At 38.4% G+C, this 24,348-nt stretch overlaps 1 protein-coding gene across 1 annotated transcript in view; it reads right to left on the minus strand.

Annotated features, from left to right (window-relative positions):
- Window positions 1-9,278: 9,278 nt before the first annotated feature.
- BTF3L4 (basic transcription factor 3 like 4) overlaps window positions 9,279-24,348 on the minus strand; it is a 29,059-nt gene continuing 13,989 nt past the window's right edge. Inside the window, exons 4-6 of the mRNA XM_029229940.1 lie at window positions 12,433-12,634; window positions 11,526-11,585; window positions 9,279-10,980 (exon numbers count right to left, since the gene is read on the minus strand). Of these exons, the coding sequence (XP_029085773.1) occupies window positions 10,934-10,980; window positions 11,526-11,585; window positions 12,433-12,634 (309 nt within the window). The 3' untranslated portion in view covers window positions 9,279-10,933. The remainder of the gene's footprint in view (window positions 10,981-11,525; window positions 11,586-12,432; window positions 12,635-24,348) is intronic.

The following is a 24,348-nucleotide window of genomic DNA, read 5'->3' on the forward strand; positions in this document are numbered from 1 at the left end:
CCTGGACCAGGGATTGAACCCATGTCCCCTGCATTGGCGGGTGGATTCTTAACCACTGCGCCACCAAGGAAGTCCCGAGGGAGGTGTTTTAAGAACACAAAAATCTCACTGGAAAGTTAGCAACCCAGGGACACAAAAAGGACAACCAGGCATCACGGGGACAGGAGTTTTGAAGCCATTTTCTGAAGCTGTCATTTCTGCTTCATTCATTTTTCATTCCATATCATTCTTACCAGCTTCCATTGCTTGCTCACGGCCTGGCATTAGTGCTCTAGCCCCATCCTACTTGACCTTTCAGTCCAAGATTCCATTATCATCTGACTCGGTCTTTTCTTTTAGTACAAAATCCTTAGAAATAAATAGATTGACCCAGTTTAACCTATGGATTGGATCTTGGATCACGTTCTAACCTTGATCTGACCACCTGTGACTACGGTGGAGTCACCCCGAAACCATGGCTGTCTGAGTTTAAGTAGGATCTGTGGATGTAAAACAACTTCAGAAGGGGTGTGAACTGGGCTTGATACACTGTGTTAACAACCTTGTTCAGAAAAACATAAAGATGAGATGAATATCCTCTTTTTCTGTGACACTTAAACAGAGTCTGTAGCAACCTGGTATGATCTTTTATTTTTTGTTTGCTATTTTCTAACTTAACTAAGTACCAAGGAGGCAGGGATTGCCTCCTATCCATCTCTGACCCCTCAAAGCACATATCCTAGGGCTCTCAACACTGTGCCCTGGAACAACTTGATGCTGAGGTAAACAGTATTTGTGATGGGGTACACTTACCTACTGTTGGCTGATCTCTTAAACATAGGGTACCAAGAGGCATACTGACAGTTTGATTTTGTGTGTGTGTGTGGGGTAAAATATACACAACATAAAATTTACCATTTTAGCCACTTTTCAGTGTACCTTTTCAGTGGCATTAAGTACATTCATGTTGTGCAACCACTATCCATCTCCAGAACTTTTTCATCATCTTGAACTGAAACTCTGTACTCACTAAACAGTAACTCCCTATTTTCCCCTCCTTCCTGCGCTTAGTAACCACTGCTCTGTCTCTATGAATTTGACTATTCCAAGATACCTCACGTAAATGGAATCATACAATATTTGTATTTTTGTGTCTCGTTTATTTCATTAAGCGTGTTTTCCAAGGTTCACCTTTGTTTAAACACATATCAGAATTTCATTCCCTTTTAAGGCTGAATAATATTCTATTTTATATATACTAGGTCCCCTACATATGAACAAGTTCTATTCCAAGAGCTTGTCTGTAAGTCCAATTTCTTCGTAAGTCCAACAAAGTTAGCCTAGGTACCCAACTAACACAATTGGCTACATAGTACTGTATTGTAATGGGTTTATAATACTTTTCACACAAATAATACATAAAAAACACAAAAAATGAAGAAAACTTTTTTTTTTTTGGGGGGGGGGGTACGTGGGCCTCTCACTGTTGTGGCCTCTCCCGTTGCGGAGCACAGGCTCCGGACGCGCAGGCTCAGTGGCCATGGCTCACGGGCCCAGCCGCTCCGCGTCATGTGGGATCTTCCCGGACCAGGGCATGAACCATGTCCCCTGCATCGGCAGGCGGACTCTCAACCACTGCGCCACCAGGGAAGCCCAAGAAAACATTTTTAATCTTACAGTACAGTACCTTGAAAAGTACAGTAGTGCAGTACAACAGCTGGCATACAGGGGCTGGCATTGGGTGAACAGGCAAGAAGAGTTACTGACTGGAGGAGGGAGAGGAGCTGGGAGATGGTAGAGCTGAAGGATCGTCAGCAACAGGACACGGAAGGCAAGCTGCAATTTCACTCACGCCTGACGCTGATGGCACAGGTTCTGGTTCCTTGCTGGATTCAATTCTATCTACCCTCTTGAAAAAATGATCCAGTGATGTCTGGGTAGTAGCTCTTTTTTTCTTGTCATAGATGACACGGTAGCACTGGATTGCATTCCGAACGGCTGCTGCAGCTTTTGTGCACTGTTCTTCGTTCAGTCCTATGCCTCAAAAACTAACAGTGCCTCCTCAAATAAAGAAAATCCCCTTGCCATTTCCTGCATCATGACTCTCTTTGGTTCTTCAGTTACTTCTTCTTCCTCTTGTCTCTCTTCATCCTTTCTGTGGGCCTCCAATTCCATCAAGTCTTCATTAGTAAGCTCTTTGTGTTGCACAGCAAGGAGTTCAGTGAAGTAGTCTTCTTGCAGATCTAGCTCCAGTTTCTCACTGAGGGTCACTAAGTTGCAGAAGACCTCTTTGGACTCCTCATCCACCTTCCAAATCCATGAAAATGGTGAACAAACTGCAGGCAAATATTCTTCCAAACCCCATTCATGATGACAGCCGTAACCTCACACCAAGCAAAGTCAATGTTTTTTAAGGCCTTGTAGATGGTAGTCCTTCCAAAATTGTCGCAAGGTTGTTCCTGATTTGTCACTCGTCTTTACTGCCTGAAAAGTGTGATGTAAATATTTCTTGAAAGTCGCTATAACTCCCTGGTCCATAGGTTGGATGAGTAACATAATATTTGGTGGGAGATGCACTGCTTTGATGCTGGGATGAAAGTCGTCCATGAATGGGGGGTGGCCCGGAGCATTGTTGAGCAGCACAACAATGTTGAAGGGGACATCCTTCTCCAAGCAGTATTTCTCTACCTCAGGGATAAAGTGGTGGAAAAACCAGTCCTGGAAAATGGCCTGTGTAACACAGGCTTTGGGGTTACTCTTCTACACAACAGGATGAGAGCCCTTGGCTATGTTTTTAAGGGCTCTTGGGTTCTCTGAATGATAAACTAAGAGAGGCTTCAGCTTCATATTGCCAGAAGCACTGTCACCAAACAACAGTGTTAGCCTATCCTTTGCTGCTTTATAGCCTGGCATCAACTTTTCCTCCTTACTGATGTAACTTCGGTCTGGCATCCTCTTCCAGTACAGCCCTGTTTCATCCACATTAAAAACCTGCTTGAGGGCTTCCCTGGTGGCGCAGTGGTTGAGAGTCCACCTGCCGATGCAGGGGACATGGGTTCATGCCCCGGTCCGGGAAGATCCCACATGCCACGGAGTGGCTGGGGCTGTGAGCCATGGCCGCTGAGCCTGCACGTCCAGAAAAAAAAAACCCAAAAACCTGCTTGAGTCAATATGTGCCTTCATAAATAATTTCTCAAAGTGTTTCATGAAACTCTCGGGCAGCTACCATATCTGCACTCGCTGTCTCACTGCTTACTTTTACATTGCGAAGGTTGGCTCTAGCCTTGAACCGTTGAAACCGGCCATGGCTGGCATTAAAAGATGCGCCCTCTGATTCTTCACTGTGTTTCAAGTCTTCATAAAGGTTTTTGGCTTTCTCTTGAATTAGCATTAAGCTTAGTGGGACTCAGTGCTGAAGCTGATCCTGAATCCACATACTGAGAAGTTTCTCCATCTCCTCCATCACTTTTACACGCTTCCTCGATATTGTTGTCGACATCATCGGCACAGCCAACTTCACATGTTCCATGATCTTGTCCTTGTTCTTTAGAAACGTGCCAATGGTTGAACAATTCACGTTTTAAGAATGAGCAACATCTACCATATTTTCACCTTGCTCCACTCAATTATTTTCACTTTTTGTTTCCATTGTTATTGCTTGGCGTTTCTTAGCAGTACTGGCTACATCACCGCTGCTTTTATGCTTGCTTCCAGACATCCTGGGCTTGAAATAAAGATGCTGTACTACTGTACTCTATAAAGTACACAAAAGCACAACCACTTGTGGAGGATGCACGCACATGACACTGTATGCCAGACATGTGAACTAACTTATGTGATTGGTCATGCGAATGCATGTTCGCATCTTTGAAAGTTCACCACTTGAAGGTTCATAAGTAGGGGACTTACTGTATAGACATTCTGTTGATTCCTTCATCTGTTGATAGACATTTGGGTTGTCTCTACTTTTTGGTTATTGTAAATAATGCTGCTATGGGGACTTCCCTGGTGGTTCAGTGGTTAGGACTCTGCACTTACACTGCAGGGGGCACGGGTTTGACCCCTGATGGGGGAACTAAGATCCTGCATGCTGCACAGAGCAGCCACAAAAAAAAAAAATTGCTGCTATGAACATGGGTGTACAAATATCTGTTTGAGTCTCTGTTTTCAGTATCTCTCTGCTTTGGGGTATATATCTAGAAGTGGAATTGCTGGACAATCTGTGTTTAATGTTTTGAGGAGCCACTACATTGTCTTCCTCAGTGGCCACACCATTTTACATTCTCACTAACAATGCATAAGGGTTCCAATTTCTCCACATCCTTGCCAACATTTGTTTTGTTTTTAATAGCAATTCTAATAGGTGTGGAGTGGTAGCTTATTGTGGTTTTGATTTGCATTTTCCTAATGATTAGTGATGTTGAACATCTTTTCATAGGCTTATTGTATATCTTCTTTAGAGAAATATCTATTCAAGTCTTTTGCTCATTTTTCAATTAGGCTGTTTTTTGTTGAGTTGTGGTTACTTATATATTGTGTATATTAATCCTTTATCAGATATATGATTTTCAAATATTGTCTCCCAGTCTGTGAGTTGCTTTTTTATTCTCCTGATAGTATCCTTTGATACACAAGTTTTTAATTTTGATACACTCCAATTTACCTATTTTTCTTTTTTGGCTGTGCTTTTGGTGTCATATCAAAGCAATCATTGCCAAATTCAAACTCATGAAGCTTCCCTCTGTGTCTTCTTCTGAGGATTTTATAGTTTTAGTCTTATGTTTAGGTCTTTGATCCATTTTGAGTTAATTTTTGTCTGTGGTGTAAAGTACCCCACATTCTTTTGCATGTGGATATACAGTTCTTTCAACACCATTTGTTGAAAAGACCATCCTTTCCCCATCGAATGGTCTTGGTACACTTGTCAAAAATCATTTGACCATACATATAAAGGTTTATTTCTGGGGTCTCTACTCTATTCCACTGCTCTGTATGTCTGTCTTTATGCCAGTACATTGTTTTGCTTGCTGTAACTTTGTAGTAAGTCTTGAAATCAGGAAATGAGTCCTCCAACTTTCTTTTTCTTTCTTTTTGGATATCTGGGACCCCTTGAAATTCCATATGAATTTTAGAACGAGTTTTCTTTTTCTTTGTTTTCCTTAGCATGAATACTTTATGTTCTTTTTATAACTTTTTAAAACTACTGAAGTATATTTGATTTACAATATTGTGTTAGCTGTATAACATAGTAGACTTTTTTTTTCAGAGTATATTCTAAGTTATTACAAGATATTGGGTATAATTCCTTGTGCTATACAGTAAATCCTTGTTGCTTATCTATTTTATGTATAGTAGTTTGTATCTACTAATCCCATACTCCTAATTTGTCCCTCTCCCAACTCCCCTTTGGTAACCTAAGTTTGTCTTCCATGTCTGAGTCTGTTTCTGTTTTGTATATAGATTCACTTATATTATTTTTTAGATTCCATATGAGTGATATCATATAGTATTTATCTTTTTCTGACTTATTTCACTAGGCATAATATTCTCTAGGTCCATCCATGTTGCTGCAAATGCCAATATTCTATTCTTTTTTATGACTAATATTCCATTGTATATGTATCACAACTTCTTAAGCCAATCATATGTTGATGGGCACTTGGGTTGCTTCCACATATTGGCTATGGTAAATAGTGCTATGAACATTGGGGTACATGTATCTTTTTGAATTGGAGTTTTTATTTTTTCCGGAAATATATCCAGGAGTGGAATTGCTAGATGATATGGTGGTTATAGTTTTAGTTTTTGAAGGAAACTCCATACTGTTTTCCATAGTGGCTGCACCAATTTACATTCCCATCAACAGTTAGAATGGGTTTTTCTATTTCTGCAAAAAACTTTATTAGGGTTTTCATAGGGATTGCATTGACTCAGTAGATCTCTCTGGGTAGTATTTACATCTTAATAACATTAAGTCTTCCAATCCATGAATATGGGATGTCAGTTCATTTATTTATATCCTAATTTATTTTAACAATATTTTGTAGTTTTCAATGTACAAGTCTCTTGCTTCCTTGATAAAGTTTATTTCTAAGTATTTTATTCTTTTTGATTCTATTGTGAATGGAATTATTTTCTTAATCTACTTTTTGGATTGTTCATTGTCAGTGTATAGAAATGCAGTTGCTTTTGTGTGTTGGTTTTGTATCCTGCGGCTTTGCTGAATTCATTTATTAGTTCTACTTTTTTTGTGGGCTAGTTTGATTTAAACACATTAAAAAAAAGTGTGGCTGCAGGATAAATTCATCACACCTTGTTCAAATGTATATTTTTCTTTAACAAGGTAACCCTAAAAGGATGCAAAATTTTGAGAGCAAACACCAGTGCCAAGAAGATTAACATATGTAACCTAAGAATTTTTGCCCATATACCACCGTCAAAGATCCCATCCCAGGTTTGCAAAATACCCAATTATTAAGTTCATAAAACTCAACTCCTGAATATATACAAAAATTACAAATCCTACTTGTAAAAAAACCCTCAAACTTACTGAGTAATCCTTAAGATTTGACTTTCAGGCTAATATTGAGTGATATTTGATGAGGATATCCATCTAGAGGCCACAAAAACATAATTTTTATTTCAATAAGTATTTGTTGAATGGTGTGGGGTGATGCTTAGAATTTAAACTCTGGAATTTGATAGATCTAGATTAGAATTCTGGTTCTCTCACCTGTTAGTTGTGTTGGTACTTCCCTAAACCATTTTTGCTCCACTTTAAAAGTGAGACCATAATATCTGCTCCACTGAACTGTGTTAAATGAGATCACATTCAGTAAATGTTATTATGATTGTAAGTAGACTACATGTTGTCACTATGCTAGATATTGGGAGTAAAAGATGTGTGACACACTATCTGCCATCAAGGTGCTCACAATCTAGATGGGAAAACTATAAAGAAAATCAAGTAATCTCAATATTGTACTACAGTAAAAAAATATGTGCAAAAGGATGAAAGCTTGAAACAGAGTGGTATGCTGGAGATAAATGTAAGGCTATGACATGCTCAGATATGAAATTTACGTTGTTTGGCTCCTATGTAAAGGATGGGTTGGAGCAAGTGAACCATAAGCAAGCCCAGTAAGGGGGCTATGATAATCTAGGCAAACTGTGTGTGGCAGAACAATACAGACTGAACAGGAGGGTGGCAGTGTAGAATGGAGCTTTGCTGTGCCTAGAAATATAAGCTCCTTTCTGCCATGGCTTGGGAGATCACACACTTTAATCATCTTTCATCTTCACCTTAATCATTTAGGGAGTTCTAAGGAACCCTGTTTGATCCAGGGACCATTTACAGTGGAGGAAAACAGGCTCAGATAGCAAGGCCATCATTACACTAATATAGGGGCATTAGTCACATTATACTCTATGAAAATGGCAACCCCTGGGACACAACAAATATGAATGGTGAACCCCCCAAGTTGTGCATTACAGTAGCCCTACTGGAAAGATTATAACATAGTAGGTAATGGAACTGACCTCTATCTAAAAACCTGTGCATTTCCTACTATTCCATACTATGTCTTTTTAATTAATTAATTAATTTTGGCTGCATTGGTTCTTCATTGCTGCATGTGCCCCTTCTCTAGTTGTGGTGAGCAGGGGTTACTCTTTGTTGCGGTGCACAGGCTTCTGGCTGCGGTGGCTTCTCTTGTTGCAGAGCACGGGCTCTAGGTGCATGGGCTTCAGTAGTTGCAGCACATGGGCTCAGTAGTTGTGGCACGCAGGCCCTAGAGCACATGGGCTTCAATAGTTGCGGCACGTGGGCTCTAGGGCGTGAGGGCTTCAGTAGTTGTGGCTCACGGGCCCTAGAGCGCAGGCTCCGTAGTTGTGGCACACAGGCTTAGTTGCTCCGTGGCATGTGGGATCTTCCCAGACCAGGGATCGAACCCATGTCCCCTGTATTGGCAGATGGATTCTTAACCACTGAACCACCAGAGAAGTCCCTATCCCACACTATGTCTTCTCATAATATTGTATTTATGGATATATAACACCCTTAGGGTTAAACACTGAATTAAAACAAAGAAACAAATCAAACACATCCCAATATGGGTTTTCACAAGAACCTGGTAGGCTTATTAAAATTAATTTAATGGAATTCCATAAATACTAGTTATTTAACAACAAATCAAGATGCTTGATGTATTCTTAAACCATTACTTAATGGGAAAAATAAGGGTAAAACAAATATAAGGTCCTAACTACTTACTTTGGGCTTCCCCAAAACAGATAAATGAGGAGCTTTATAAAAACTGAAAGGACTAACCATAAAAATTAAGATTATCAATCAACTTTCTATAGACATTTCTTGAATTATCTCAGTATTTTAAGGTGAATTTCCCCAGAAAATTCTTCTATAGTTATCTTGGCAATAAATACATAACCTTAGTAAAAAGTAAATATTTAGTAACTACTTCATATATTTAAAAAAACTATATAATTCATATTTATGCCAAGAACACTACAATTTATAGACGTTTCATCCACATTCTTACCTATGCCTACTCACTCTGAAGGCAGGAACATTTCTTTGGGTTGAGTCAGGATCTCGATATGCTTTGTCCAGGAAAAGGGAAGGTATGAAAATATAAAACAAAAAAGAGTATTGGCTCATTGTATACAAGAGAGGGCAGCCATTAAGAGTTATTGTCAACAGGATAAAAGGAAATACTGACCAGAGCTCCTCTGGGTGAGCAGTTAAAATATGATCAAAATGTAAAAGAGGAAGAAGTATATACACACAAAGAACTTTTATGAGTATTGATAAAAAGACATTTCTGAAAAAATGATAAAATACCTCCTTGAGGATTTTCAGAAATGAGATTCACAGAACCACAGGAGCAGAAGAAATGTTGATTTGGAAACATCTCATTTGACTGATGATGAATTTCAAAGTCATTAGGTTAGGTGACCTGCCCAAGGTCATACGGTTAATGCCAGAGTTTGGACTAGGATCCAGTTCTCCTGAATTCCACATGAGTGCTTCTTCCCCCCATTTCGTATACTACCTCTTAAGTTTCCCTAACCACTGAAGTCCCCTTAACTCTCTCTGCCCCACAATGTGCCCTTTGGGGACAGTCAGAGGAACAGCATTCTGGACTATGTAGACCATGTAGAGCTACTGATCTAACAATGGATGAAGCATAATTTCAAAAAAAGACTAGGTTGAAATTCATTTGGGGGTGAGGAGCAGAGGGAAAATACAAAAGAAGTAAATTCTGTAGACAACAAAAAGAGAAGCACAAGAGGAAATATTATCCTCTTTTGTTATTTTATTACTGTTATTTTATTTTGTAGTTAACTCCATATATATAAAACATAACAGGAAAAATCAACAAATGTATAAAATAAATTGAGGTGTCTGGATGGAAAAAAATACAAGACCTTTGCCTTCATGTCTATAGATCTCTTGATATGTTGGTCTTGCACTAGAGATATCAAATAAAGATATCTAGCTTGAAACAAAAGTTGATATGCTGCAAGGTTAAGCCATAGTTTGATGATGGGCCATGACAGACTTTCTAAATCTTATCCTTAAATATTGGCTATAACAAATGCTGATAAAACAAAGTGCAAGCTTTTATAAGACGGCAAGAGGGAAGCGTCAATGAATGAATGCAACTTACCTCCAAGTCCTCTGAAAGGAGGTGAAAAAATAAATACTGTGTTTTACCAGTGTTCCCCCAAAGCATTACTCTAAGCATGCAGAAGGATGCTATGAGCAGCTACAATAGTAAGATCCAATCCAGAGGTAGGTTCAAGGCCAAGAGTAGAGGAGTGGTTGAAGAAATCCTCCTGGGGCCAGTACCATTTCATAGAATGCCCATTTGTGCTGGGGAATGAGTCTATGGCCCATTTTTTCTGATTCAAAAGGACATTCCCAATTTCAACCTTGCTGAAAAAGAGGCATTTTTGCACCTGCTATTAAGAACAGCTAGGATACAGGATAAGGCTGGCATAAAATTATTTAGCAAGCACATGCTAGCTATTCCAGTTTGAAATCTACCAAACTGTAAAATCAAAAGAATAAGAAGTTGAAGATGGAGCTGTTGTTCCTCAAGATGTGGGAACAATCTTACAAAAAGAGGGATTAGGCACTCACTTAACTCTATATGGAGAACATCCTTCTCAGGCTAGATGGAAGATGAGGAAGAGCATTACTAAAGGCTAACCAGGCCAGTTAAAGACCAAAAGGGGAGAAAACAAGGCATTTAGGACAAAAACTAGTAGAAGAAATTCCTCTGGGTCTAACTAGGTAAGTGAATCCAAGGCAACTGCACCAAAGATATGCTACCCATTATGCAAGCATGAAGCTGGTGACAAAATATCTCAAGACATTTTAAACCCAGAAAAATGTATGAGAAATACGTTAACGAAGCAAATTAAAACCAAACCTCCAAGGGTAAAATCTCCTGATTTGAAATCCAAGATACTCACTTTTCATTAATTCTGTGCATCATTAGAAAAAATAAAAAGTAACAAATGTAAAGATTTGTTTTATTTCTACTGGGGTAAGGAGGAGGATAAATAAAACTGTTTTCCAATTTGCTCTCCACTGTATACACACATACCCACACGCATACATACACATACACACACTAAAAATACCCCAACAAAAAACAAAACAAAAAAACCAAGAATCAAAACCCAAAACACCCTCAAACTGCACCAACACTTCGTATTTTGACCAAAAGAATAGATCCTGGGAGGAAGTGCAAAATGCAAAATCAAATGATCGAAAAATGCTGAACAAACAGCATTATTAATATACAAAATATTTATATTACTGAACTAGTAACAGCTGATGTTCTCCGTGTCTGTAAAACTTTGGAACCACATAGCTGATTTGTTAAATCTAGTCCATGTCAGCTTCCAAAAACCAGAAAAAATTTTAGTTAGCTTCATTCTTTGATGCCTCATCAAAATTTTCTACGAGATCTGAAAAAAAAAGTAAATAAGTTAAAGATACACAAAAAGACAAAGAGGTAAAAATGCAATTACTAACTTCTAGCCTAACAAAAACAAAATTGTTGCTACTAGAATTAGCCTGAAAACATATAAGTGGCAGAAATGAATTGGTGGCATTTCACTAATAATGCTTCATTTATCTGCTTAAAACAGAAACCCTAAGGAAATGTTAGTCTTCTTTTGCCTATGCAAACTAAGGTGACTAGCATTTTCATATGTCAATCATAATTCCTACAGAAATGTTAACAATAACTATGCAAATTTATAATCACAATGATTCCAATTTAATAGAGGCAGATTCCAATTTAATAAATGCAGCAGAGCTTTGTGTGACAATTTCTAAGTTCTGAACGGGAGGGCTTTTATCCTGTTTCATTAGATTGTATGCACATCGTTGTGAATCCATTTAAATTCACAAGCTCACCATTAACAAAAAACTGAAAAATGATCATGCAATGAATTAAATGAGATAAACAGGATGCTAAAAATCTTAAAACTGAAGAAATGTCACCTACCTGGAACATCATCCTCCTCCTCATCAATGTCTTCTGGTTTTGGTGTTTTGCTATCCAACACTACAAAAAGTTTATTTTAAAATGAGCCATCGAGAACAAAGACCCTTACCAAACACCTGTAATGTTTATCCTTTCTTCCCGTCTACATAGTTCTAGACACAAATCTTACATAGTTGTTCAGAAAAAGATAAATATTGCCTAATCTAAATGCCATATTTTTTTACTTGATACTAAAATTATTAAAAGTTTAACTTCATTAGATATACACTAAATATGGTTGGCAATTTCAATGGGTAGTGAAGGTAAAACTTACATGCAAAGTGGAATAATTTAGGTGAGTTTAAATAAAGACATTATAGTTAATTAATTCTCCAAATAAAAAATCAACATTCAAGATTTTTTCCATCTCTTTTGGTGTAAAACTATCTAGCTTTGTAGTATTAGCACTGAACTAATAGGCTCTGATTTTTTAGGGATGACAAGACACATTTGAAATCAGAACTATCTTGGACACTCAGAACTTATGGTTGCTGCATCTATAGCACAATCAACAATATTAAATGAAAATATAGTTCTGTGATAGCATTATCGTCTTGTTGTCATTAGTCAGAAGTGAATACCAAATCAACTGTTTATAAAATGTGGCCTGCAGATCCTGGCACTTTCCTTTTAAGTAATTACCTCCCAACACTCTATATTACTACCAAAATGTATCTGAATATTCTACATGCTACACTGCATAATTATTAAAGGAACAAACTCAAAAATTTATGAAGCATACAATATTACAAAAAGTAAAATTTATGTACAGGCAAATCCTTCTAGCATAAAATGGACACACCTTTTAAATCATTAGGTTCTTTAAGTAAGGTGAGGAGGGAAAGAGGTACTAAATTGAAATACCTACCTTGCCGAGGGAACTGTTCAGCTAACTTCCTAAGACTTGTTAAGCTGTCAGCACCAAGCTGACTTAATATTCCAGGAAGCATTTCTGTGATTGGTTTGGCTTCAGCATGGCCAGTAATCGCAAAGGTGTTAGCAGAAAGGGAAGCTTGGACTTTGGGATTGTTGAAATGAATAACTGTCCCATCATCTTTAATCATGTTCACCTGTGTGATCACAGAAAAAAATGTATTTCACATATTTGGTACAACTTTAAAAATGTTTTAAAGAACATTTTATCCAATTACTGATTTTTACTTGGTAGCTAGTTATGCAATCCCAATGTAGTAATTATGTAAGCCGTGGATTTGGGTGGAAAAAAACCCTAGTGACAAAGTAAAATAATGTACATGGCATCAATTACTAGGATGGTCAAGAAATAGTCATTTTATTATAGAATCTAAAATTATTATTATTATTATTATTACTGGCCACGCCACATGGCTTGTGGGATCTTAGGTCCCCGACCAGGGATCAAACCTAGGCACATGGCAGTGAAAGCACTGAGTCCTAACCACTGGACCAGGGAATTCCCTAGAATCTAGATTTTAAATTCAAAGATTTCTACTGCGAGGAAGAAGTTCATGCCCACATTTTTAAAAAATGGAGTTATCAGCCACGAATTGGCTTCATAATGAAATTACCCATTATCTTAATTTATACTAGCAAACTAAATCAATAGATACTATTGTATCTGTACAATAGTCAGCATCTTACTTATGGGACAGGTTGTAAGGGGGTAATAGTGTATGGTAAAAATAACCACTGAAAACCCATAAAGAACACTCAGAAATTTAATCAATCAGGTGTTTCACTCCTTTGAATACTTAGTAAATTTACAAAAGTCTCAACTTGTTCTCTTCATGTCTTTCTTTGTAGAGGATTTTGTCAGTTTCTCTGATTTTTAAGTGTAGCTTCTCAACAACCTTCAAAAACCCTTGTAAATGACAAGGAAGTTCTCCCACCCAGTTGCCTGGCCATCTGAACATTTATCAATTACTAGGAGACCTTTAAAACCATCCTCACATTCTCTCTATAGCTTTCACCAATATGAACTGACTGCTTCAGATTTAATTTCATTCATTGCCTAGGACTCACTGAAAAGGAAGGCTGAATGTGCATGCACTATGTAAAATGCTATTTTTCTCTCTCACTCTGTGTTTTAGTAGAGTTGTATTTGCATATAAGTTAAATGTGTAAATAATGTGATTCCACTATGTAGTTGATTTCACTGGGTAAGTTACCTTGGTGGTAACATGCTTATTATATAAAAAGGTTACGAAAGTTAACTCTTGGCTACTTTAGAAGCATTTCATGATCCATCCAAAAACTGCCCTTGTCACAATCAAGCAGAGATGCTGAGTGTTCTCCATGGTCAGTGCAAGTGGGCTTTTCTTCCTCAGAGGTGATCACCACCACTGATAGACAGCACCAGAAAGGAAGGGGAAGAAAGGGGCTTCTAAATTTCAGGCAAGACCTGGAACACAGAGAAAATAAAGGCAAATCCCCTAGAAAATTGTAACTAAACCCCACAAATATTACACAGAGTAAGCATTCAATCTAGCTGTCCTGAACAAAAATCATCACAAGTTAAAAATAATTTATATTAACTTTAGAAAAAGATAAACTATGTACTTCTGAAGATAATTACTGTTTAAGTAGAAAAGTTAAATGGAAAAATGGCTGAAAATACAGGAGAGGAATGGCTTGAGAAGGCAGTGGCATAGTAGATATGAAATGGGATGCTGCTCTGGATCTATCCTAGAATCACATAATTTTAGTATGGGAAAAGAATAAAGATATGGTAGGACTATATTTTCCAAATCAAGACCAAATCACTTAATTTAATAAAGGATTTCTACAATACTTCCAGGTGTGAAAAGAGCCCTTAAACATTGTAATATGAGATATTTTTTATTTACAAACATTGAAGTCACAAGAGATTTGAAATCAATATTGTTCCAAAAAAGTCAGGCCATATATTTGGTGAATTTAGAGGTCTTCTAGTTCAAATCTCTTGTTAAAGAAATAAATACTAAAGACAAGCGCTCTTGGTTAAGCAACATACCCAAGGACAAACAGCTGGTTATGTGCAAACCCAGAACTTGAACCTGGATTTCCCAACTTTGTTTAGTTTCCTTCCTATGATGTCATTCTCATTCTTAAAACACTTATTTGTCTATAAAAATTCAATTCTGTGGCACCATAAAAGCTTGTCAGAGAAATATTTATCTCAGAATGTAAGCTAAATAACAGCTGATATATGGATAATATATACCTTACCAGCAGCAAAATAAGAGGCTAACATGGGGCAAAAAACAATAAATAAATTCATGAATTTTCCTTCTGTTCAATCTTCTTTTCCAAAGGCTAAATGTTAAGTCATATTTTACAGCCTGATGTAGGTCTTTGTAGTTTAAAATATGTTGTTTGAGTTTAGTGTGAAAAGCAATATGAATGCCATCCCAGACTGTGAAATACAAATAAATTTATTAATCGTTGTTTTAAATGGGGTTGTATAAAAGATGTAGCTTCATGAACAGCAAGGTCCAGAATTGGGTGGAGAGTTTAGTTTTAGAATAGAGAGAATGAAATACTAGAAGTTAAAAAGGCCAGAATATTTTATTTCTATCTAACATTCCTTCCCCTCTACTGAGCAAATGACATGGTTATATAAGGCTCCTAGATACAGGCTATTAGAACTATCAAAGGATTAATTGTTGGGCTGAGCAAGATCAGTTAGACACTTCCCAACTCTTTTAGAGGCAAAAGGAGGGATAAGGAATTTGTTAAATTCACAAAGCAAATTGTATGCATTTCATATTAAGACTTCACTTCCCCCCAGTGATTTTCCTGCTGCTTGGTCTACGTAAATCATACAATCTATATACAGTATAATAACAAGGAGGAGACAAATAAACAGACTATTAAACTAGCTACTACAACAGCACTCAGGTCCCTTTTTCAATCGATCAAGCATCTCATTTATGTCGGTGTTTTTTCCACTTAACAGGTAGCTGAGGTAAAGAATGCTACTTGAGTTATGGAGGAAGAGGCATTTAAAAAAATTTTAAATTTTTTATTTTTGGCTGCGTTGGGTCTTCATTGCCACGTGAGCTTTCTCTAGTTGCGGCGAGCGGGGGCTACCCTTCGTTGCAGAGCACGGGCTCTAGGCACGTGGGTTTCAGTAGTTGTGGCTCAAGGGCTCTAGACTCAGGCTCAGTAGTTGTGGCGCATGGGCTTAGTTGCTCCGCGGCATGTGGGATCTTCCTGGCCCAGGGCGCGAACCCGTATCCCCTGCATTGGCAGTCAGATTCTTAACCACTGTGCCACCAGGGAAGTCCCGAAGAGGCATTTTTTTGACCCCAGTCCAAAACTCCAGATGCCCTTTCTCTTATTTTTTGCTCTAATTAATACTGACATGTCTCGTAGTTACCAGAAAATACTTTGTCCTCTCATGCATAGTGCAATTACATATGCTGTTTTCACTGTTTAGAAGAACCCTTTTCTGCTTCTCCGCATTGTTAAGTTCCCATTTATCCAAGACTTGGGTCAGATGCTTCTTTCTCTGTGAAAACTTAAGGTGGTTTATTCACCTTCTGCACTTCATGGAAACTGATATTATATAGAATTATCTTGTAGTATAATTGTGTTTGTAATCTTTGACCTTACTAGAAGGTGAACTCCTTGAGATCAGAGGCCATTGCCTTACGAGATACAGTATCCCCCCAATTGTCAGCACCTAATAGTCACTCAAATTTGCTGAATGGACACCTCCTATAAAACTTATGTTAAAACCATGGATGCTGTCAGATCTCACTTCCCCAAATGCTAGATGAGGGGTCATATTAAGGTTTAGAAATAGCACCAGTAGTGCCCCCAATGAAGACACCCAGAACCTCCTGGGCTGTATTTTTGGCCTGACTTTTCCTATTGTTCTGCCCTTTCAGAATCAGCCCAACTGCTCTATAGAATTGAGGGCTATTTTAAGTCATTCTGGGCAACTGCTGGGTGGCCCAATTACACTACTTATCAAAACCTTAACAACCCCTGCCCTTGCTGGCCTTTGAGTAGGGCACATATATTAACTATAGCAGCCTTCTAGCTGGTAAATCTGATGCTCGCTTTATTACTACACAGCAATAAGTTTTCATGGCTATAAGGAGGCTTACAAAGTTATGATTGACTCCACAGCTCTTGCCGGTAACTAACTGCCCTCTCAGTTCAGAGAGGGGGTTTAAATTCTTATGCTATGTAATTTTTGTTTGTTTGTTTCAAAGTCCCCACTAGGCCAGTTAGCTGCAGTTCATAACTGTCTTAAAATCAAGTTTTATTGCTACTCCTTCCTGTATGTAGTGGCACTTAAATGTTTATTAGGAAATTAATCTTTTATTGCCTTCCTGCTATATTTTAATGGGGTGAAATAACAGACATTTTAAGAATAAGACACGTAAGTGTCTGGATTGTGTAAGGCTAAGGGATGTCAGATTTTGAGGATTATGGCCTTTGCACACACTCCCATAAGTCAGTATCTTTCACATTCAATCCTTTTAAGCTCAGCACCTGCTTATATCTAAAGGCTAGTATGAAGCATAACCTATTATTACTAATATAAGTGAAAGCTAACAGACATTATTAGACTATATGATATGCTGGGATCATTTTCTCTTATGCTCTGGTGGCAGGAGTCTGATGAGATGGATTCTCTGTAGCTATGCTGTAGATAGCATAAAATGGCATGTCCTTTCTGAAAATCAATTTGGCAATATGGATGAAGAGTTCTAAAACTGTTCATGATCTTTCAGTCAGCAACTGTATTTCCAAGAAACTGTCTTAAGGAACTTGGAGATGAAGATAAATATTTATGTATATAAAAGTCCAACATGTGAGTCTTTACTATCAAAGCATTATAATGCATAATAAATAAAGAAATGTTAAATTATGGTATGTTCATATATTGGAATACATGTAGACATTTAGACTGACAATTAAGAAGAATTTTTTAATGACATGAAACAATTTTTATAATATAATACTATTTGGAAAAGGAAGGATTCCAAATTGTACATCTAACTGCAGTCTCAGATATATTAAATATATATGCATATAAAGCTAGGAAAGAAATATAAGACTAATAGTAGTTATTTCTTTGTAGTGGAGTTATGACTGAATGCTAATATCTTTTTCATGTTTTCTGCATACCCTTAACTTTCTATGATGACAATGTATTTTTATGGGGGAGGGGTGGAAGCTATTTTAAAAACAAAAGATGTTCATCAATAAACAAATGGATAAAATGTGGTATTACCCATAGAATGGAATATTAGTCAGCTATAAAGGGAGTGAAGTTCTGGTACATGCTAAACATGGATGAACCTTGAAAATATGCTAAGTGAAGTAAGCCAGACATGAAAGGACAACTATTACATGATTCCACTTACATGAAATATCTACAACAGGCAAATCCAGAGACAGAAAGTAAGAGAGATTATCAAAAGCTGGGGGAAAGGGGAATGGGGAGTTATTGCTTAATGGGTACAGAGTTTCTATTTGGGATGATGAAAAATTTGGAAATAGATGACGGTGGTGGTTGCATAACATTGTGAGTGTAATTAATGCCACTGAATTGTACACTTAAAATTGGTTAAAATGGGAATCTAATTCTGGAGTTCTCTGGTGGATCAATGAGTCTGAACTTTTAAAAGCAACCTATATGGTTCTGAAAAAAAGTGGTCCCAAGACCAATTTTGAGAACTATTAATGGAGCAAATAAAGAATGCTAGTGACAAAATTTTGAGGAAATAATAGTTTTAGTGGAATGGAAAACAAAAGGAGACAGCAAAGGAAATAAGGATACAATGAAGTAGGAGAAAGGACAAGAAGCAAAGCATAGAATTTTAAGGAAAGTCTTGGCAAATGCTGCAGAGTATCAGTGAAATGATGATGGAGAGGAAGCAGAATAACAGGTGAAATCATCTCTAGAAGAAAGAAGGGGAGGGACTTCCCTGGTGGTCCAGTGGTAAAGAATCTGCCTTCCAACACAGGGGACATGGGTTCGATCCCTGGTTGGGGAACTAAGATTCCACATGCCGCGGGCAACTAAGCCCGCATGCCACAACTACGGAGGCTGTGTGCCACAAACTACAGAGCCCACACGCTCTGGAGCCCATGCGCCACAACTATAGAGTCCACACACCACAACTAGAGAGAGAAAACCCACACACTACAACTAGATAGAAGCCCGTGAGCCGCAATGAAGAGCCCATGTGTCGCAACGAAAGATCCTGCGTGCCACAATGAAGATCCCACATGCCGCAATAAAGATCCGATGCAGCCAAAAATAAAAGACAAATAAATATTAAAAAAAAGAGAATTCTCTAGGAAAAAAAAAGAACGAAGGGGAAATTGGGAACTGAGAGAGGCCAAGATGGCAGAGTAGAAAGACCCCTAAGCTCATTTCCTCTCACAAGCAACATCATAACTAACTACAGAACAACCATTGATAAAAAAGACTGGAACCCACCAGAAAAGATCTTCTGTAACTAAAGACATAAAGAAGGAACCACAACGAGACATGTAGGAGGGGCACACTTGAGATATAATCAAATCCCATACCCACTGGGTGGGCGACTGGAGAGTAATTATAAAGGTTCTCCTACAGAAGTGAGGGTTCTGAGCCCCACATTGGGCCCCCCGAAGAGCCCCTAGACCATTTGGCTTTGAAGGCCAGCCGGGCTTTATTACACGAGCTCCACAGGATTGGGGGGAACAGAGACTTCACTCTTAAAAGGTGCACACAAAATCTCATGTGCATCACGACTAAGGGCAAAAGCAGTAATCTGATAGGCACCTGGGTCAGACCAACCTGCTGGTCTGAGATAGTCTCCTGGGTAGGCGGGGTAGGGGTTGGGGAGTAGCTATGCCTCACCCTGGGGACACAGACACTGGTAGTGGGCATATCAGGGAGCATTCATCTGCATGAGCTCTCCTGGAGGCTGACATCTTGGCACCAAGACCTGGCCCCACCCAACAGCCTGTAGGCTCCAGGACTGGGAGGCCTCAGGCCAAACAACTAACTAGGCATGAACACAGCCCCATCCACCAGCAGACATGCTGCCTAAAGACTTCCTAAGCCCAAAGCCACCTCTAGACATGTCCCTGCCCACCAGAGGGCCAAGACCCCACTCCACGCACAAGTGGGCAGGCACTGGCCCCTCCCACCAGGAAGCCTGCATAAGTCTCTAGACCAGCCTCGCCCACCTGGGGGCAGACACCAGAAGCAAGAACACTACAATTCTGCAGCCTGCAGACCAAGTCTGCAAACACAGGCCAGATACTACCCTGGGACCAGCTGGCCTCTGGCCCTTGGGTGATGAGAGGAGAGTGCACTGCTGGGACGCACATGACGTCTCCTACAGAGGGCCACTTCTCCAAGGTCGAGAAACATAATTAACCTACTACATACATAAAAACACAAATAGGAATTTAGATAAAATGAGACATCAGAGGAATATGTTTCAGACAATGAAGAACTGATGTAAAATTCCAGAAGAACTAAGCAACGTAAAATCCCAGAAGAACTAAGTGACGTGAAGATAAGCTATCTACCCAAAAAAAGAGTTCAGGGTAATGGTTGTAAAAATGATCAAAGAACTCAGGAGAGAAGGGATGCACAGAGCGAGAAATGAGAAGTTTAGAATTAGAAAATATAAAGAACCACCAAACAGAATCAAAGAAGACAATAACTGAAATGAAAAATACACTAGAAGAAATCAATAGCAGACTAAATGAGGCAGAAGAATGGATCAGTGAGTTGGAAGACAGACTAGTGGAAATCACTGCCACTGAACAGAAAAAAGAATGAGAAGAAATGGAGACAGTTTAAGAGATCTCTGGGACAACATCAAGTACACTAATAGTAAGATTATAGGGGTCCCAGAAGGAGAAGAGAGAAAGAAAGGTCCTGACAAAATATTTGAAGAGATAATAGCTGAAAACTTCCCTAACCTGGGAAAGGAAAGTCACCCGAGTCCAGGAAGCAGACAGTCCCATACAGGATTAACCAGAGAGGAACAGACTAAGACATATTGTAATCAAAATGACAAAAATTAGGGCTTCCCTGGTGGCGCAGTGGTTGAGAGTCCGCCTGCCGATGCAGGGCACATGGGTTCGTGCCCTGGTCTGGGAAGATCCCACATGCCGCGGAGCGGCTAGGCCCATGAGCCGTGGCCGCTGAGCCTGCGCGTCCAGAGCCTTGCTCCGCAACAGGAGGCCCACGTACCACAAAAAAAAAAAAAAAAAAAAGACAAAAATTAAAGATGAAGAGAGTATTAAAAGCAACAAGAGGGAGCTTCCCTGGTGGTGCAGTGGTTAAGAATCTGCCCGCCAATGCAGGGGACACGGGTTCGAGCCCTGTTCTGGGAAGATCCTACATGCCACAGAGCAACTAAGCCCATGTGCCACAACTACTGAGGCTGCACTCTAGAGCCCATGAGCCACAACTACTGAAGCCTGCGTGCCTGGAGCCTGTGTTCCACAAGAGAAGCCACCACACTGAGAAGCCCGCACCACAACGAAGAGTAGCCCCCGCTCACTGTGACTAGAGGAAGCCCACGGGCAGCAACAAAGACCCAACGCAGCCAAAAATAAATAAATAAATAAATAAATAAATAAATAAAGCAACAAGAGAATAGCATCAAATAACATACAAGGGAACTCCCATAAGGCTATCAGCTGAATTTTCGGGAGAAACTCTGCATGCCAGAAGGGAGAGATGATATACTCAAAACAATGAAAGAGAAAAACCTACAACCAAGAATACTCTACTCAGCAAGGCTCTCGAGGTTCAGATGTGATGGAGAAATCAAAAGCTTTACAGACAAGCAAAAGCTAAAAGAATTCAGCACCACAAAACCAGCTTTAAAACAAATGTTGAAGGAACTTCTCTAGGCAGAGAAGAAAAGGTCACAACTAGAAACAAGAGAATTACAAAATGGAAAAGCTTGCTGGTAAAGGCAAACATACAATAAAGCATGATATCATCCACACACAAAGCTAGTAGGGAGTTTAAAAGACAAAAGTAGTAAAATCATCTGTATATACAATAAGTAGTTAAGGGATACACAAAAAATTAGATATAAAATATAATACCAAAAACAACAATCATGAGGGTAGGAGAATACAAATGCAGGGCATCTAAAATGCATTTGAAATTAAGAGATGAGCAACTTAAAACAAGCATGAATATACAGACTGTTATACAAAAAGCTCATGGTAACCATAAAACAAAAATCTATAAAAGATATACACACAAAAAAGAAAAAGGAATCCAAACATAACACTAAAGATAGCCATCAAATCACAAGAGAAGAGAACAAAAGAAGGGGAAGAAAATACCTGCAAAAACAAATCCAAAACAATTAACAAAATGGCAATAGGAACATACATATTGATAATTACCTTAAATGTAAATGGACTGAATGCTCCAACCAAAAGACACAGACTGGCTGAATGAATACAAAAACAGGACCCATATATATGCTGCCTACAAGAGACTCCCTTCAGATCAAGAGACCCATACAGACTGAAAGTGAGGTACTCCACACCAATGAAAATCAAAAGAAAGCTTAAGTAGCAATACTTATGTCAGACAAAACAGACTCTAAAATAAAGACTGTTACAAGAGACAAGAAGGACACTACATAACAATCAAAGGATCAATCCAAGAAGATGTAACAATTGTAAATATATATGTACCCAACATAAGAGCACCTCAATACACAAGGCAAATGTTAACAGACATAAAAGAGAAACCAACAGTAACACAATAATAGTAGGGGACTTTAACGCCCCACTTACATCAATGGACAGAGCATCCAGACAGAAAGTCAATAAGGAAACACAGGCCTTAAGTGACACATTAGACCAGATGGACTTAATATGTATAGAGCATTCCATCTGAAAGCAGCAGAATACACATTCTTTTCAAGTGTACATGGAACATTCTCCAGGACAGATCACATGCTGGGCTACAAAGCAAGCCTCGGTAAATTTAAGAAAACTGAAATCATATCAAGCATCTTTCCCAAACACAACAGTATGAGGTTAGAAATCAACTACAAGGAAAAAAACTGCAAAAAACACAAACACATGGCGGCTAAACAATATGCTACTAAACAATCAATGGATCCCTGAAGAAAGCAAAGAGGAAATCAAAAAATACCTTGACACATGTGAAAACGAAAACATGACAATCCAAAACCTATGGGATGCAGCAAAAGCAGTTCTAAGAGGGAAGTTCATAGAGATACAAGCTTACCTCAGGAAACAAGAAAAATCTCAAATAAATGACCTAACATTACACCTAAAGCAACTAGAGAAAGAAGAACAAACAAAACCCAAAGGCAGCAGAAGGAAAGAAATCATCAAGATCTAAGCAGAAATAAATGAAATAGAGACTAAGAAAACAATAAAAAAGATCAATAAAACTAAAAGCTGGTTCTTTGAAAAGGTAAACAAAATTGATAAACCTTTAGCCAGACTCAGCAAGAAAAAAAAGAAGAGGGCTCACATCAATAAAATCAGAAATGAAAAAGGAGAAGTTATGACCAATACCACAGAAACACAAAGGGCCATAAGAGGCAACAAGCAACTATATGCCAATAAATTGGACAACCTAGAAGAAATGGACAAATTCTTAGAAAGGTATAATCTCCCAAGACTGAACCAGGAAAAAATAGACAATATGAAGAGTCCAATTACCAGTACTGAAACTGAATCAGTAATTTAAAAACTCCCAGTAAACAGAAGTCCAGGACCAGATGGCTTCACAGGTGAATTCTATCAAACATTTAGAGAAGAGTTAAAACATATCCTTCTGAAACTATTCCAAAAAACTGCATAGGAAGGAAAACTTCTGAACTCATTCTATGAGGCCACCATCACCCTGATACCAAAACCAGACAAAGACACCACAAAAAAAGGAAATTACAGGCCAATATCACTATGATGAACCTAGATACAAAAATCGTCAACAAAATACTAGCACCTGAATCCAACAATACATTAAAAGGATCATACACCATGATCAAGTAGGATTTATCCCAGGGATGAAAGGATTTTTCAGAATCCACAAATCAATCAGTGTGATACACCACATTAACAAACTGAAGAGTAAAAAAGCATATGATCATCTCAACAGATGCCAAAAAAGCTTCTGATAAAATTCAACATCCATTTATGATGAAAACTCTCCAGAATGTGGGCATAGAGGGGACTTACCACAACATAATAAAGGCCACATATGACAAACCCACAGCTAACACCATATTCAATGGAGAAAAGCTAAAAGCATTTCCTCTAAGATCAGGAACAAGACAGGGATGCCCACTATCACCATTTCTATTCAGCATAGTTTTGCAAGTCCTAGCCACAGCAATCAGAGAAGAAAAAGAAATAAAAAGAATCCAAATTGGAAAAGAAGTAATAAAACTGTCACTGTTTTCAGATGACATGATACTATACATAGAAAATCCTAAACATGCAACCAAAAAATTACTAGAGCTCATCAATAAATTTGGTAAAGTTGCAGAATACAAAATTAATGCACAGAAATCTGCTGCATTTCTATACACTAACAACAAAATAGCAGAAAGAGAAATTAAGGAAACAATCCCACTTACCTTTGTATCAAAAAGAATAGAATACCTAGGAATAGAGACCTCCCTAGGGAGGCAAAAGACCTGTACTCTGAAAATTATTAAGACGCTGATGAAAGAAACTGAAGATGACAAAAAACAGATAGAAAGACATACCATGTTCTTGGATTGGAAGAATCATAATTGTTAAAATGACCATACCACCCAAGGCAATCTACAGATTC

The sequence above is a fragment of the Monodon monoceros genome, unplaced genomic scaffold (assembly GCF_005190385.1).
Source record: "Monodon monoceros isolate NGI ecotype Baffin Bay Population unplaced genomic scaffold, NGI_Narwhal_1 Super_Scaffold_18, whole genome shotgun sequence".
NCBI classification, from domain to species: Eukaryota; Metazoa; Chordata; class Mammalia; order Artiodactyla; family Monodontidae; genus Monodon; species Monodon monoceros.